General features: G+C 43.2%; 1 protein-coding gene across 1 annotated transcript in view; it reads left to right on the forward strand.

Annotated features, from left to right (window-relative positions):
• The window catches only part of arid3c (AT rich interactive domain 3C (BRIGHT-like)), a 69294-nt gene that overhangs the window by 50384 nt on the left and 388 nt on the right, over positions 1 to 18522 (forward strand). The window contains exons 3-7 of the mRNA XM_068566658.1: positions 657 to 729; positions 8981 to 9164; positions 11008 to 11252; positions 14005 to 14274; positions 16282 to 16371. Coding sequence (XP_068422759.1) covers positions 657 to 729; positions 8981 to 9164; positions 11008 to 11252; positions 14005 to 14274; positions 16282 to 16371 — 862 coding nt within the window. The remainder of the gene's footprint in view (positions 1 to 656; positions 730 to 8980; positions 9165 to 11007; positions 11253 to 14004; positions 14275 to 16281; positions 16372 to 18522) is intronic.

An 18522-nucleotide genomic window follows, 5' to 3' on the forward strand; every position in this document is an offset into this window, starting at 1 on the left:
TGAAGCAGAGACTTCTATACAACCAGAGGAGTCAGTAAAGATGGTTAGTAAAGAGAAAGCAGACTCTTCTGCATTGACTACACCTTTCAGACCTGGAGGTTGCTGCCTGGTCCTTGCTCACAATTACGTGGCTTACATACAAATCACAGTGCATGACTCTCTGCAGGCGTAAGCACAAACAGGATGAGAACAGCCTATGTATATATAAATATAGATGGACAGAAGATTTAAGACCACCTGGTTTGATGAATACATCTCACGATGCTGTATTGTAATGCTCAGTGACTGTGCGTGTCGCAGCTTCTTGAAGGGGTTAAACGTGGACAGCTGACGTGACGTACAAAGACTTACCTGTCTGAGGCGCCCCAGATGGGAGACAGCTATTCATGGCCAGAAAGCGTGCTCCTGATATTGTCCCAGCACCAGTGTGGCCCTGTGTGTCTGTTGTGTGTCTGTTGTGTGGAAGGCTATCTGTGCTGCTGATCAGTGGCTGCTGTGTGATCCGCTCGCTGGGCTGTGTGGGTTTCTCAGAGATCGTCTTGAAGGGAACTCGTTGACCTCGTACATTGTCCGTGGTCAAAACCATGAGCAACCTCACTGCTCCTGATTTCATCTTATGTACTTCATTAATTTGTTTCCTTCTTTTCTTTTTTCAGTTGTATGAGTTGGACGATGGTGAAAAGCGCAAAGAGTTTCTCGACAACCTTTTCAGTTTCATGCAGAAACGGGGTAAGTGCTTTCTACTTAAGTACAAGAATACACTTCTTCCTGAAAAACAATCATCTTATATCACAATCAGTTATTAAATATGAACACTACATGCATATGGACTCCATTGTAAGGCTGGGTTTACCTTTAATTAGGAGTGGATCGGATCATAAAACTCACAATTCAGATCGGACCACAGATCGGATCAACACAAAATAAAAAAGGGAGTTTATGTGACGTGTATGTAACCGTAAGCACAGATTAGAATTAAATCACGCTTTTTCGCCGATCATTGATGATCCATATGGGCAGATACAGAGTGTTGTGGTTGTTTTGGTTTAGCAGCTGGTCTACAAGGCCTCAGACTGTTTTTCCCGCCACCATTTCAAAAATCATTTCAACCAGAATGATCCACTTTACTTTGCTTTAGTCATCTATAGCGGTTTTGCATAAATAATAATTTTAATAATGGAAAAAATTATATTGGATTTTTATGAATAAAACCAATATTATCATAAGTAGTTTTAATGATGTTTTATATTCTGCTTAGAGCTAGAGTTAGGAAGTTAATTATCCTCATTCCTCATTATAAAAATGTATCTCTTATATCTATTTCAAATAAATGTGAAAACATCTCTTTCAAACAACTGTATTTTTAAGTTTCTCACCAAATCTGCTGTGATTACATTTGAACTCTGGATGTCTCCAAATCGTCTTCAGCTGAATATGGACCAAACTAAAATAATTGTATTTGGGAGACTTAAGTTTGCTACTCAATTGTGTACAAAAGGACTTAAAACAAAGGAGACCGTTCAAAACATAGTCATGCTTTTATTTCCAACATATTCATCCTAAACTTCTCATAACACAGGCTACTCACTAAAACAATCGAGATTGATCATTGTGTTTTCTGATTTTGGGTTAATCTGTCCTTTTAATACATTTAAGTAATCACTAACTAATAATAGCCACACCAGTCACTTTGTGTGTTCAAGGATTTGATATTATTCATATTGAAAACCAGTTTCAAGACCTTCAGGGCTTCAAGGTTTTCAGATTCAGCTGAAAAGCTCCAGAAAAAGTTAACGGGTTGAGCTTTTCTTTTCATTTTTTTACAAATCCGGGACCCCCTCGCTGCCTCCCAGCGAGGGCTTAGTGGGGAAGGGTGGTGAGAACTGAGACCAGCGGGACAGAAAAGGGCTGGACACGCCCGTCTGTGCAGGCGATTGAAGTAGTGAGGCCGTGGAGGGCAACGCGCCGGCATTCTCCTGACAATAGAGCCAACTGTCTTCCTTCATTGGCCATGATTCATTGGTGTTTTGCCAACACGAGGATTCTGCAGGCAGCGGCTGTTTTTTATTTTGTTTGTCGGGGAAATAGATCCGTGTTTAGACCCTTCCATAATATGAGGAAGTTAACCACCCAGCAGAGAATAAAAGGCACTGCCACTTACAATGACCGTCTATTTTAAGGAGCACAAGGCTAGAGTGCCATGTTTTTGTTATTTTGAATTCCTCGTCCTGTACACAATGTTTTACATGTCTGCAAATAGGTTTGACTTCACCTCCTCCACCTTGACTCACAATCCACAAGGAATTAAGGAAAAACAGATTTTCTCCATCTGTCATCTGAAATAATTGATGTAGTATTCATTTGTTTTTATTTAATAATACATTTTTTTAAATAATAATACATGTTTTACCTACCATTACCTAACATATACAGCTTTTACACCAATACAGTATGTTCTGTGTTTGTTGAACACATTCATGATTCTTCATCATATTCCAACACTCTATATGCTATGAACTATATTTTCCTTTCATTTGAAATGTCAGAGTTTGTGTATGTGTCTCGAGCTTCTTACGAGCTGTTTCAGTTTCAAAAAGTCTTTGACACATTACTGTATGAATGTGATGTGAATGAGTTCTTTTGACCATTTGGGCTGTGTGCTGTGACAGCCGTAGAAAAGCACACGTTGATGAAGTAATGCTGTAGTTGGGTGGTCACTTGGGTTTAGAGACAGTATGGATTGTTGTTGGAGCGTTCAATTAGAGATTGATTTTGGACTTAGTGTAGGGAGACATTGTCAGTGCCGAGCAGATCAGCAGCAGCCTATCTCCACCGCTCGCCTCTGACAACTGTGATCAGAGTGGACTGCTCCAAATATCCCAATCAATGTTTCTTGAAAACATCACTGTCATTCTACACTGACAAAGAAATGTCAGCCAGGCTGGATCGCTGAGCAGAGATCCCATTGAAAAGTGTCAAAATGCAGCGCTCCTTTAATGCTGTTGATGTATTGGCTGAATAAATCCAGACCACAATAATACCAGAGGTCTGGGTTTTCCTCTCTGAGCTGGACGGTCACAGTATGTCTTGGTCAGCATCGAGCTGAGGATCTAGATGTTTCATTTCAGACACAAGCTCATGTTCACAGTGCACAAGCTGCCCTTTCTTTTCATACCTTTATAATTATATTATTTTGTATTATTTTCTTAAATCCATGAAAGAATTAGCTGTTGGGAGAAGTGAAACTGACAAGTCTTCCAAACTGAAGGACAAAAAACACATCGTCTGTCATGGCCTTTCAAAATGAGAGTTGCTGGACCTCCCACTGTAGGCAGGCTAATCGTTGTTGTTGTTGTTGTTGTTGTTGTTGTTGTTGGTGTTGAGGTCAACCACAAGCAAACTTAGTCATGGTATTGGAACCATGTAACAGGCGTGCAGTCCTAGGCAGAAAGGGATGAGAGGACCCGGCACACAGCCCTGAGGGACACCAGAGTTCAGGGTGGGGGTTGAGTCCAGTATCTAGTAACAGAGGGATGTGCTGATGCCAGTCAACGACACCTGTAATATCTTTCCTCCTTTGGTCTTATTCTGAATCAAAAGTGGAATTGTTGATCAGTTTGTATAACTTCAATATAGTTGCGCCTTAGTAACCAGGTAGTGGAGGACTTGCATAATAAGTTCAGTATATAAACTGATGGCCAATGGTTTGTTTCCTCAAACAAGTCAGAACCCTTTGTAACCTGACCCACCAGATGGTTTGTTACACAGAAATATCCGAGAAGCCGTCATTGTAAACTGTTTAGAAAAAGAAGAGGCACTTAAAAAAATAGTTGGCTGGTGATTGGATTAACCGCCTGTCAATCAAGTCTTGAGAAGAGAGAAAACATCTCTCCCAGCCGTCCCCAGAAAAGTACTCCAATTGGCTTCTGTTGTAGTTCCCGGCCTTGTCGATGCCTCCAGGTTCACGTTCTGCCACGATCACAATGTGGAAACAACACCGGCCGCACGCTGTCACGGCTGCTAATCATCTCATTGGTCGCAATCTCCAACATTGAACTGATCGGATCTCCTTTCCGAGGAACCATGTCAGAACACAGCTTGTGTTACTTATTAGGATTGATTGATTTGTTTTGCTAATTAATTGCTTAGTGTAAATGTGAGTCTGCATATGAATGCAGAATCTGTTTAAAGAGATTACTCTTTCCCCGTCTGGGATTGTTAAGGGATGCACCAATCCAATCACTCGGCTTGGTATCGGTACCAATACTGACCTGATTAGGAAGTTCAGGTCCGATTCCAGCTTCATGTAGTGTTTTTACTATCCCCGACATGTTCCCTGACATGAATATTAATCCAGTGAGTTCCCTGCAGCGAGGTAAAATATCATAGGAGGTTAAAGGACAGGTATCGCATCAGTGAAACAGTTGGATCCATGAGCAATAAAATCCCCAAGTGTTGAATTCTGGGCACTCAGGGGTTTTTGCCTTATTGAGCCTTGTTTTGTGACGCAGACGGCGCAGTACTTCTCCAACATATCTCCTCTTGTCTGGGGAACGTTAACGGCTTGAAACATGCAGCAGATGGTTCGGGCCACCTTTGTGGTGTTTTTTTCAGTGTTGGACGCCGAGACATGAGAGATTCCATCAACAGTAGAGCGGACAAAGGCTGTGATAGCCTCCTTTGTGTGTTGATAAATACCCAAGGTGATTTACTGTGGCCCCCAGGGGCCTTGGTTATTAATTGATTATTATCTCTGAGGACTACCATCAGCACTTTTTTTCTCAAATAAGTCAACTTTTGTCCCCCAGCTAATTGTTTAAGAATACTGTGTGGCAGAAGAAAAGGCTACTCGAGAGTTACCTTAAAAAATGGCCGAGTCTTCGATCGCGGTGACAGTAAATATTCCTCTTTACTTCACTGCTGCATCCTGCTCTCACCTTCAAGTTGACTGTCGTTATTTTTATGTTTCCCTCTGTTCTCTAGTGGATTCTTTACACAGCTAGCACGGCTTGCTCTTTAAGTTCTGCAAGTCTGTGTACATTTTCTGTCACGATGACTTTTTAAGCCAAATAAATGCCGCGGCAGCTACTTCTTTAGACAGATGCAGAACCAGGAAACGAACCGGAGGGAGCTTGTGGGTTTGCATTGGTTTATGGGATGAGCCGTTTGCTTATTCCTAAAATGATGGATACAGATACCAAGTACCGATCAGATACCAGTGGTAAAATGAATAAACTGTATACCACATTTAATGTGTGAGTTGACATCATCCTTGACTTAAACATTGCTTTCCTCACTTTGTAAAACAAAATGAAACAAATAAACCTTCCAACTGTACTGAAGTGTCATATATCAAAATAATGCTATCAGATACCTGGTCATCGTGTTGTCACTGATTCCTCAAACAACGGTTCTCACCATATCTTGCAATTCTGAGCATCCTGAGCGTTTTTTTGGGCGACTCTAGCTCAGTGGGTGAGTGGTCGTCCTAAAACCGTGAGGCAGCCGGTTCAATCCCCAGTCCCTCCCGAGTTCACATGTCGAAGTGTCCCTGAGCAAGGCACTTAACCCCTGGGGTCCTCTTAAAGCAGCCCACTGCTCGTTAACCAAGGATGGGTCAAATGCAGAGAAGAATTTCCCCAAGCGGATTAATAAAGTGCATGTTTTTTTTTCTTCTTTTATTTCTTTCAACAGCAACACGTGTTAAGATGGTAAAATACTCAGTTAGGTTCAAACAAGCAAACTACTTAGTTATGTTTCGTAAAAGATGGTCAGGGTTGACACGGTGAAATATCTGTTCCCTCCAGCTGGCCCTGTGTGGGCTTTTGCAGTATTTATACTTCCTCGTTAACATATAAAGTAAAGTAAAGTTGTGTGGGATTCCTACGAGTTGCCCTTTTTTTCTTTAATGGTAAAAATGCTGGACGAGAGCCTGCACTGATCCACCATCCAGCTGTTTGAGTCAGCGCCTCACTGACATCGGTTCCAGTCGTGGTGCATCTCCACCAACTCACTTTAGAAGTAATAACATGAGACTCAGCTCAGTGCTCATGAGTACATGTGAGCATGCTAACACACCAGAGGATGATGTGAACATGACAAACATCATAGCTGATGACCCACTTTCATGTTGACGCTCCCAGATATATCAGCCTCTGATACCTGATGCTACATCCATTATTGGTTTGGGTGTTTTCATTGGATTTGAAGAAATATAGTGAGGGCGTGTGTGCTCCACCCTCCTCTTCCTCCTCCTCCTCCTCCTGTTCATTTTGGGAGTTGAACAGAGGAAGATAAACACCCCCCCCCCCCCTTCACGTGACGCTGCATTAATCGTTCACTTCATGGGTTAAAAGAGCAAAGTCAATGAGGAGGAGAAATTCTCATCCCATTATTGGCTCGGAGGTGCAAAGTGAGCGCATCAGCGATGAAGCCAAGCATAAAGATGATTACTCCACCACCAGAGCCCTGATGCTCCACACTGTTCCAATTACAAACTCCCCTGCTCTCCGCAGCTGAGGGATTAACGCAAGACGACTGTTAGACTCCGTGCAAAGTGGATTTCTTCCACTTTGTCCACCATTGCTCATTGTCATAATGATACATGGCCTGATGAGGTAGTTTGTGCTGACAAAAGGTCTCCATCCTCACTCTTTTATTCCTTATATCTCTTTCAGGGAATCAGAGAGCCAAATACATCACCCTCAGTATTGAAAGCACATAAATCTTGTTTTAAGAGGCTTGTCTCTCCTCAGATTCTGTCAGACAAAGGCTGAGGCTTTTATTTATTGCCTCAATCCGTGTTTGGTTGGCTATTGTGTCTCCAACAAAATAATAGTTTTACAGATCAGCACGGACACACATTATAATCAGTGGTCATAAAGATAAAGCTGAAGGAGTGTGGAGGTTGTTTTGTATCACAGCGTAGTCCTGTAGAGCCACGATTTTGTTCAGTACAATTGAGTGTGAGGTTCAGGTACTTTTAGTTTCTATCATTACAATTATAGTTAAATTGACAAAAAAAAAATGAAAATGAAACAAACGTACAACCTAAAGACAAGCAAACAGAATTTGAAGGCCGTCTCCGATGAAGAGGAGCACACACAGCGCAGCTCGGACCTCTGGCCACTAACGGCTGGGCTCCAGAGACTCCCATGCATCTTCACATTCACTGGGATTTTTATTAGGATGCTTATTCTGACGCGAAGAAGAACAAAAAGAGGAGGTGAAACAAAATGTGCGAACAATAAAAAATGAACATCCAGCTCCTTAAGGTGTGTTGCCTGCGTAGCAACTGTACTTTGTGATAGTGACCTGTTACTGAAAGCCTCTTTTCCTGTTGCATTGCATAACATAAAGCCATTAAAATACTGTGAATGAGAGATTTATGCAAACATCACCGTACAGTTGTCATTGATAGAAGCTAGATACGATATTAACTTGTTTATTTATGCTGTCGGGTATTTTAACATTGGACTTTAACCAGAGACCATAAGAGTTGGACGTAGCTGTCGTGACTCCACCCGTTGGTTTGTGCACCGCCGATATGAAGCCGCCAGTTTGGAAAATTGCGGCTTTGACCTTCTTTTTTATTTTTATCCTTGATTTACTAAATGAACATCATGCTGTATTGAAGAAGACTTGAAACTAGAGATTGAGACATAAACACACAACGTTTACTCATTTTTTGACACTCAGAGGAGTCGCCCCCTGTTGGTCAGAAGAGAGAATGCATGTTTATGACACTTTCACGCCTGGGATTGACTCCCTTTTGGATCCGGCCTCAGGCGTTTTTCGGGGGCATTTAGAGATCTGGGCCACTGTGGAGTTAAATGTACATATGTAGAAGGTTGCTGTCAGGATTTCACCGTGACTTTCTTTATGGAAAAGAAACATCCAGCGTTTACTTGTACAGCTCGTAACAAAAAGATTGCTAAATATTGTCATATGAACTTTCTCACAAGATCAGAGGGGTCATGTTGAGCTTTGCCTCAAATCATTTATCTGTACCAACTCATAAACCTCATGTTTCTGCCTCATTTGAATGTATTTTTGCACACTTTCTTCGCCAGTGAGCGGCTTCACTTCCACCGTCGGCTTTGTCTAGCGAGGCGCGGGGGAGCATCAATCTTTTGTTTTAATAGTGTCTCATCCGTCCACATGCCAGCGCCGCGAAATGAAGCCGTAATTACTGGCCTTAATTGATGTGGTTTTACCACCTCAGACGATACTTCAGAGCTCTCCTCCCTCCCCCCACTGCGCACTGTACGGGCCCCACTGCTGTTGTTTGCACTATATTTCTGCAGCTATCGATCGCTATTATGGTAAATCCGATGGGCACAATGGAACTCTATCAGCAAAATGCAGGTTAATTATCTCAGGGTCAACCACTTTGGAATCCTCACAAAGAGCCGGCCGTCCGCTCTTTATTGCCCGACATTAAATTGCAAATGAAAATGATTGTCTGACTCCCTTTATTTTGCTAATAAGAGGGCGGGCTGGCAGTCATTAATCGAAGACGGCCTTCCATTTTTCGAGCGATTGTATTTGTGAGTTTTAAGTCATTTCATTCCTGTGATAATTACCTTTGACTTTATTTAATGGCTGACATGTACATTCTGTGACAGTTTGTTTTCTGACATAATTAAAGTTTCCTTTAAGATATAATTTCCCTTGTCATAAAAATAATACATTAACAATCAATGAGGCTGTTTCCAGTGGACGAGACATTCAAAACTTTTTTCCACTCTCTCTCTCTCTCTCTCTCTCTCTCTCTCTCTCTCTCTCTCTCTCTCTCTCTCTCTCTCTCTCTCTCTCTCTCTCTCTCTTCTTGGAAGTGATATTTCCTGCCGTTAACAGAGCTGTCAGACATTTGACCAGCTCGAGATAAATTGGCCTTATAAGACGGCGCAGCAGCCCATCGACGAGAGGAACCAAAGTTAATGGGATTGATTGCGGATATTGTGTTTGCTTTCTGCAGGGACTCCAGTGAATCGGATTCCTATCATGGCCAAGCAGGTGTTGGATCTCTACATGCTCTACAAGCTCGTCACGGAAAAGGGCGGCTTAGTGGAAGTCATCAATAAGAAAATATGGCGTGAGATCACCAAAGGCCTTAACCTCCCTACCTCCATCACCAGTGCAGCTTTCACTCTCCGAACGCAGTGAGTACGAGCGCGGGCGATAACCCCTGAGATGACTGATAACCTCCTCCTCCTCCTCCTCCTCGTCCTCCTCCTCCTCCAAACACCAGAGCCAGCCACAAGTGTCCATGAGTGGTTTATTTTCTCCAAGGCGAATGAGGCTTTTTGGGTCAGGCCTCGTGTTGCTTTGACTCCCCGGCTATGATTTAAATATGATGCTTTATGCGTGCCCGGGCGGGTGAAGAAGCACAGTCATCTTCATTTCCTGCCCTGTGGTCCTCGCTGTGATTCATGGTAATTATTGCCTTATGGATGGCTTGGCATTAAACCTGGAGTCTCAGCGTTACCACATGATTTCTCACCTCACAGAAAATTGAAAAACATCATTATCATAATTACATTCTGTCTATTTGCATTTTTCTCCTAAATTCACATTTCAGAAACATGTAATACAACTTATCTTAATTAAAGTAACCACCTGGTGAAGTTTCATGATGATATTTATTGTCACCCAATGCACCTGTAGAGCCTCAAAATCTAATTCAATTAAAAATGAAAGTACTTTTTTCACAACATCTCTTTTCAATGAGTTTTCTGATCCAGAAATCTCTCTTTCAGCAGCTCGTACACTTTCATTCCTCTCTGTATTTAATGTGATGTAAATCGTTTCATAGCCAGATGTACACAACATTTATAACTAAGAACATCGGGACATTTCATTTTCCTCTGGCTGTCGACAGTACTTTATGTTTTATGAAGTGATATAAAGAAATATCTAAAATCCCCGCTGGAAAATTCTTTGACTAATATGTGAACAAAATGAAATAAGAATATTGAACCTGGCTTCATGAAGTGTTCAGATTTCTGTTCTGGAAATGAATGCAAACTCACCCATATTTCGTGGTAATAGAACAAAGGCCAGTGAAGCAACTTCCATAGTTATTGCAACCAAAACCTTGCCTCAGTTCTTTCCCCTGAAGACGGAAGTACATATTTAAAAGCTCGTATGTAACGATGTTGTCATATGAACATAGGAACAGTCACATGACTGCTCATGATTCCTGCCATGTAACCGTGTGTCGCTCCAGATGACCGGAGCAGTAATCTCACCGCGTGTGGAGACGTGGCTCACTCACTCCACATGAGCACATAAAACATTTTAGTTATGGAGGATGCTGTGCTGGGCGTGACTTCGCATTATTTTACTTGTGTGTGTGTGTTTCAGAGGGTGGACGAGGCTTTTCCTCACAGCACAAATGTGTCTGAATTCAACAAACACTCAGCTGTTCAGCAGTGGAGATATATTATTCAGACTTGTTATATAGACATATTATTTAGACATATTCAGACGTCTCGATGCTTTGGACAGCCTGTGTTGGACAGGAAAAACTCGAGCTGGTTTGTTTAATTTCTTACGCCGATTACAGAGCGCTCTTCTGTTTTTCACGGCGATTAAGAAATCAGCCCAGTGGAGAAAGACGAGCGGCTAAACGCAGGTTAGCGCACAGACGGCAGATCCTCTTTGTGCGAAAGGGAAGGAGACTCGGATGTCACGCTGATAGACGCCCTGTGGTTCTGGGTGACGATGTGGACAGAGGAAGTGTCTGACGTTTCTTTTTATCGTTTGTATATTGTGCTCAGTGCTTGAAACCAAAATAATTCAAGTTAAATGAAAATAAGCCTTTTCCAGGTAAACCCGTGAGATGTTTTTACAGATATAGTTTGAATGGAGACGGTTTTATTGTACGACCCTTTTATTCGTTTTTTTCCATCCTACTCCAGACCTGCACAAAATGATTGATTTGATTGATTAACGATGTGAGACAAAAAGCCTGGTAAATCGTTGCCGTCTTCTTCCCCGCAGGTATATGAAGTACCTCTACCCGTATGAATGTGAAAAGCGAGGGCTGAGCTCCCCCGGTGAGCTTCAGGCAGCTATCGACAGCAACCGGCGGGAAGGCCGCCGGCAGAGCTACGGCTCCGCCATCTTCAACTACTCTCCCGTGGGCACGCCCTCCCTCCTGTCCTCGCCAAAGATGCACATGTCCCACCTTTCTATGGCCACTCACAACAGTGGACACATCTCCCAGGTGCCTGTGATCAAGAAAGGTAACACAAGACGACACGAGAGAGAGAATCGAGACGATACCCACAATTCTGCTGCGCTCACTTTCTCTTCTGAACAAAAGTACTGCTTTCATTCAATAACTCGCTGAAGCTGGTTCATCTTTGCCTTTTTCAGCTGGAGAGTTAAGACATTTTCTAAGAAACTCTACACTTCCTGTGCACATATTTCACATTGAAAGATATCTCACATGTTTTGCTCCCTTTTCCCCTGGTGGGCTTTTAATCCTAGACTGTATAGAAGAAGTGGACAGAGTCACTGTGAGGTCATCCTCTGGTTTGTTGACTACCGAGTTGAGTTTTGGCGTTTTGATCGTCGCCATCTTGGTTTCTTCTTGCAACCCGACATGCGAAAGGTCCCGCTGCCTCTCCTGCAACTGAGCCGACACACACAAGTTGTGGTCGTTTGCCTCTGTCTCTTTATTTATTCATGTAATGAATTAAGTAAGAAGTAGAGTCATCTTCTCATTGACTTCTACATCGTCAGACTTCTTTTGCAACCAGAGGAGTCGCCCCCCGATGGCCATTAGAAAGAATGCGAGTTTGAGGCACTTCTGCAGTGGCTTCATTTTTCTAAACCAGAGGTTGTCGTCGGCTTTTAAGTGAAATGCCTTCAAAAAGGTTTGGTTGACAGTATTTGAACAAAAAGGCAAAGTATAAGTTGTAAGTTACTGGAAATAATTAGTGAAGAATAGTCAATTTGTCAAAAAGACAAAACAGCAGCAGAGTGATGGATGTCATGGCTCCGTTGATGTGATAATGCTGTGTTAATATGCATTTTAATGATGTGACATTATTTGGCTTTTTTCTTCTTTTCTACTGGCCTAAATTTGGATACTCTGAATGTGTACAAACCAACTCTTTAACAAACATTGCGCAGTTTACCATTTTGCAAACAATAACCTGGAACATCAGCATGCATGATGCAATAATAATAATAATAATAGGAAGGAGATAATTCTGGCCATGATGCAAACAGCGTGCCTGATCCCAAATATACTCAATCTTTTTCTGTCCCTCTGAAGGATGATTAATTTCCTGCTCACGAACACTTTGTGAAGAAAAGGTTCCACATGATGCATTACAGAGATTATTGCGTGATTATTACCCGGCCGCCAAAGGAGAAGTCTGTGTGTTCGCATGTCAGAAATAAATGTCACAATAGCTGTTCATTCAAACTCACGCAACCTGTGGGTAGTATGGTCATTTCCCCCACAGAGGAAACATCTTGCAGGACTTCCTCATATCTTCCAACACACACTAATGCTCCCTGAAGAGCATGGGAGCGCTTTGATGACGGGAAGAAGAAGTAGCAGCGCGCCATGCAGACATCAGCCACGTCTAGAGCGCTCGCTTTTATTGTGCGCTGTTTTAGCAGTTTCAGTCGAGTTAATCTGCCAGGTTAGGATATTGAATAAGATCCTTTTTTTTCAAGCGACAACTTGATGGATTGAAATCAGGAGGCCCGAGCCAGCGGCCGCTGCTAAACCAGATTCCCCCCACGAGGTCACCTGCACATGTGGGGCCCACATCGGCACGTCAGCTGGATCTCTGGTTACGCTTTCAACAGCCAGTCCAGTCTAGTCCAGCCTAGTCCAGTCTAGTCCAGTCCAGTCTAGTCCAGTTTAGTTCAGTCCAGTCTAGTCCAGTCCAGTCTAGTCCAGTCTAGTCAAGTCCAGTCTAGTCCAGCCTAGTCCAGTCTAGTTCAGTCCAGTCTAGTCAAGTCCAGTCTAGTCCAGTTTAGTTCAGTCCAGTCTAGTCCAGTTTAGTTCAGTCCAGTCTAGTCAAGTCCAGTCTAGTCCAGCCTAGTCCAGTCTAGTCCAGTCCAGTCTAGTCCATCTTTAGTTCAGTCTAGTCAAGTCCAGTCTAGTCCAGCCTAGTCCAGTCTAGTCCAGTTTAGTTCAGTCCAGTCTAGTCCAGTCTAGTCCAGTCCAGTCTAGTCCAGTTTAGTTCAGTCCAGTCTAGTTCAGTCTTGTCCAGTTTAGTTCAGTCCAGTCTAGTCCAGTTTAGTCCAGTCCAGTCTAGTCCAGTTTAGTTCAGTCCAGTCTAGTTTAGTTCAGTCTAGTTCAGTTTAGTCCAGTCTCATTCAGTCCAGTTTAGTCCAGTCCAGTCTAGTCCAGTTTAGTCCAGTCTAGTTTAGTTCAGTCTAGTTCAGTTTAGTTTAGTCCAGTCTAGTTCAGTTTAGTTTAGTCCAGTCTAGTTCAGTTTAGTTTAGTTCAGTCTAGTTCAGTTTAGTTTAGTCCAGTCTAGTTCAGTTTAGTTTAGTCCAGTCTAGTTCAGTTGGTATAACGAGGTTATTTGTGCATTTTCACGAGCAAAGTTGTGGACAGGACCACGAGAACCTCTCTATTTTTAGTACCACCTTGATGGAGGTTCCAAATTCAATGCTTGTTTGTTTTTTCCTCTTTATAAATATCCATGCCCAGAGTAAAAAAATAATATAATACAAAAAATATATAATACTTTATAATATAATGTATTATTTTTTCCTCAGGGCATGTTTATATATAATATATTATATATAAACATGCCCTGAGGAAAAATGTTAGTAACGTTTTGTTAAATAATCAGCAAAAATGGTCAACTTGAGTTGATAAATAAAGGGATGTTTATTTGAGTGCAACTTTGTTGTAGAACTGAAGCTTACTGGTGAAGTATGGTCCATGTTATCACACGCAGCCTCCCTTTGACCGCCTGTAGACATGTTAATAGTCTTAAATAGTCTTTTTCTCCCCAGAAGAATCTCTCCCGGGCAGCTGCCTGCCCAGCCGGGTGGCCCTCCCCATGTCGCCCAGCGGGCACCACGCGGTGGCCGTGGCCCAGGCCGCCGCGGCCCAGGCTGCGGCCCTGGAGCAGCTCCGAGAGAAGCTGGAGAGCGGAGAACCGCCCGAGAAGAAGATGATGACGGTGGCGGAGGAGCAGCAGAGGATGATGCAGCACGCCCTGCAGCAGAACCTGCTGGCCATGGCCACCCAGCTGCCCCTCAACATCAAACTCAACAACAGAGGTGAGCCGCTCGGCCTGTGGGGAGCGAGCCCTCTGGAAGAAGTTAGAAAAAGTCAGTACATTTCCTTCATTTCCTGTTGCATGTGTTTTGTGTGTAATTGTAGCATGTTATATGACACTCTACCAGAGCAGAAAATGTACAAACTGAAGGAGACTCTCCAGGCTTGACGCTCAGTATGCTAATGTAGCATTTAGCATGTGTGTTGTCTAGTTATTCTCTGCATGGAGCCCAATGGGCAAAAATACAAGAGACTTCTCTCAATGCTATGCTACTGTAAATATGTGTTCCCTTCCTTATCAATGTGTTGATTATTAGCAACAAATGTCATGAAAAGACCAACACCAACAATCAACGTGTCTAACTGAGATAGATAGATAGATAGATAGATAGATAGATAGAGAGAGAGAGAGAGAGAGAGAGAGAGAGAGAGAGAGAGAGAGAGAGAGAGAGAGAGAGAGAGATAGATAGATAGATAGATAGATAGATAGATAGATAGATAGATAGATAGATAGATAGATAGATAGATAGATAGATAGATAGATTTAGATATGAATGAATGTACGTAGATTGATATATATAGATAGAAATTATTATGTAAATTATGATGTATATATGCAAGAAGTGGATCAATTCACCGCTGAAATTAATCCCCAACAAATACACAATTTCCTCCTGTGTTAAAAAACTACAGTAACCAGCTGTTTTACTGAGCCATCATATTTTTTTCTTTCATTTTTAAGAAACTATATTAATGAGTGTTGTCTTCAGTAGGAACTGGTACTAAAGTCCCAAAGTATTCAGAGACAGACTTGTTGGTTTTGGTCTTTTTCATGGGACGTGTTCAAATCTATCTTGTCATCTGTTGACTTTCAAATAGTCAAACCTGTGATGCATTTTTCTGTCCTCTTTGACCTCTCCGTTGTCTTTTGTTTGCTCGGCGTCACACGTATCCACCTACATTTAGACGTGCGTCTGATATAAAACAGTGGCGTCCCAGCTGAGACTTCAGCCCGTTAGCCACAAGCCCGATTTGAAAGTATGGTTTGAAGCCGGGCGTCGCTGTGACGCCGCGGTGGCTCGCTGCCTCCCGTCAGCCTTAAATGACAGTGTGTCTACCTCACTGGGTGGCGTGTGCAAAAACCCCACAAACAGCCAGCGGCCCCCGCCGAGGAGGCTGTCTGCCATCCAGCTGTGCGACGCCTCGCACCGCTAACGCGCACATAGCTCATCATATCACACGTGTAATTTAAAGGCTCAAAACCCCACAAGATTGTCACGAAGAAATAGTTCTGCTCCGGCTCGTCATGAGTGAAAAAGAAAAGAAAAAAATAATAATAAAAAAGCGACGTCCAGCCGAGGGGCCGGCGGCCGGCTCGTGACAACGCCATAAGTCACACAGGACTTAATGATAGAGGCTTAAGGAAGAATAAGGGGCCTATCTGCTCAAGTGTGATATCATTTCTGTCTGCATCGCCGCCTCTCTCGTATTAGTCATAATAGCGGGCTTTGCGCTTGATACGCGATGGAAAAGAAAGGAGTGAGAATCTCTCCCGGGTTAATTCCCACGCTGGTCGTCTGGCTCTGGCCCTCGCGCATAAACACTGTCATTTAAAGATTACAATCCAAACACTGTTATTTGTCTCCACCCCGATGCACTCAGACGGATCTCGTTTGGACGGGTTTTGATCCGACATTTCTGTTTATTTCGCAACCAGTCGCATTTATTCTTGTTATTTATTTATATAAAAGGTTGTTGGGTTTTTTTTTCCCCCCCCCGACTGCGCGCTGCCAGCGGGATTCATCCATAACTGACTTGTGCAAATGGCTGTAACATCTTTTGACAGTTCTTTTTCTCCCCAGAACTCTTTAATAAAGCTCTCCTTATCCTGTCACTCTCTGAATTATCACCAATACTCCAGCGGGCGCTTCTCCCGCTCCTTCTGTTCCCTTTCTAAATGCTCATATTGAGTTTTTCCTCTCTCCCGTTCTCTGCCCCTCTCTTGACAGATGATAGACAAGAGACCGCATTGAACCTGTCTACCAACGGCATTAGCAGCATCAACATGTCAATAGAAATAAATGGAGTTGTCTACACAGGTAAATAGAGGGGCCGTTTGCTGATGTAATTGCAGGCAGGAAATTCAATAAGTTATAGCAGCACCCTGGTGCTTAGTCCTGTGCGCAATTTGATGTCTTTGCTATAAAATCCATCGTAATGAAGTGGCAGTCCAATAGAGTTAAAAAAGTTAAATATCTCAAAATTGGGCCTGTGGATTTGAGGTCGATGGGGCTTATTGTCTTATGTGCCTGCCGAGAGAGCGTGTGAGTGTGTGTGTGAGTGTGTGTGTGTGTGTGTGTGTGTGTGTGTGTGTGTGTGTGTGTGTGTGTGTGCAAGTGTTCAAATAAATGATGTCCAAAGACGGATTGTGTCTATGATGAGATAGTAAGGGCAGAAGGGGTGCACGCATGTGTGTGTGTATGTGTGTACGTGTGTGTCTGTGTGAGAGAGACTGAGTGAGTGAGTGAGTGAGTGAGTGAGTGAGTGAGTGTGTGCGTGCGTGCTTGCGTGCGTGCGTGCCTGGACTTTGCTTGTGCCTTGAGGTAATTACTGCCTCTCCGCTTTTACATAGGCCGTTCATGTCAGGGTGAGCCTGGTCAGGGTGAGCCTGGTCAGGGTGAGCCTGGTCAGGGTGAGCCTGGTCAGGGTGAGCCTGGTGGCCGTCACATCACATCCGAGCCGTCGTCAGTTCATTTACTCCTTTAGTGGCTTCAATTTTTACAGTGTTTCATTCATTTGTCTTTTTCGTCTGATTTCTGTTGAATGGATTCAAAGCCAACGCGAGCCGGCTTTCCTTATGTAGCCATTATCACAAATATTCCATAATAACCAGCGCCCTGGTTTCTTTTTACAAACCCGTGGTTCCTTTTGCAGTCACACCGTGACTGGAGGCCGAGCTGCAGTTTTAGCCAAGAGTTTCGCAGATAGAAAGAAATATATTCTTTCTAATAGTTTGTCTTCTGCTGGCCGTGCTGCAGCTGTGAAGGCTGAACTCTTCCCCTCCGTCTCTGAAACACGTCACTGCTACTGTTGTGTAGGTTTTGCTTTAACAGTTTTCACCTTAGCAAGAGCAGCGTTTCCTTCAGGAGATTCTGCCGTTGAATTTGTCTTTCAGTCTTTAAAGAGCCGTGCCTCTGCATTCATAGAGCGGCCAACGGTAACGCCCCCTTGTCTGTAATGACCTGTGATTGGCCAAAGTCTCCTTCACGGACTCGACCTTCTGAAGCCTGAAAGCAGATCCAAGAGGATGTGCAGCCGTTATAGAATAATTGCTCCAAGACATCCAAAAATAAGCTTTAATTATACATTATTGACCCGCTAAACGTACTTGTAGGCCTGTTCTCTTCATCAGATGCTCTTCCATTTAAGACACTACGTGTTTTGAATTTCACCTTGGATCAATGCAGGTGGGGGAGGATCAAGAGCAATAAAGCCATTACTGTATAAAGTATATCTACGGTCTCTTTAACATACTATGAACTGGTTCTATTCCCACTAAATGATTTGGCCTTTCTCAGAGAAAATCCAGTATTCAGTCAGGACAAAACAATAATACGAAAAAATCTGCAGTATTTCCTTCCACACCTCCAGAGCCCATGTCCTGTTGACTGCCGAGATCTCTCGTGCATCCTGGAGACCGCAGACTGAATCGCTTGCAGTCTCTGGAGGTCTGGCATAATGTGTGCCTCCATATTTAACTCATTTGAAGCTGAAATGTCCAAATGACTCAGGCGACATTATTTCCGGCCCAGTTCTATGTGTGTGAAACATGAAGCGCTGAAGCACAGCTGATAAAAAAAAGCGAGTCTGCAGACAGGGGGCCCTGTGAGGGAGTGGTTACGTCAGGCATCCGCTCAGCCTGGGGGTCCGGGGGTGTTTTATTGGTGGTGTGAAAGAATGTGTGAAATGGCTCTTGAGGTATGGATTATTTTAAAAAGACTGCACTTCATTACCATGTAACTGTAACACATTAAAAACAGACCCAGCAGAATATCACCCAGTGAGTTTTCCAACTAAACTGTATTCAAGGTACGAGAAAGACACTAGAGGGCCAAATGTACGGTGGCCGTCGAGGGTCAAAACGCGCTACGGCGGCCAAAATATGTCCAATGAGAGAAACATGCTGCAGGTTCAGAAACAACGACGGGGACATGCTGCAAATACAATAACGCCAACAACTATGCAAATAC

The sequence above is a fragment of the Clinocottus analis genome, unplaced genomic scaffold (assembly GCF_023055335.1).
Source record: "Clinocottus analis isolate CAN_PGR_092001 unplaced genomic scaffold, fCliAna1.0.p SCAF_7, whole genome shotgun sequence".
Lineage (NCBI taxonomy): Eukaryota > Metazoa > Chordata > Actinopteri > Perciformes > Cottidae > Clinocottus > Clinocottus analis.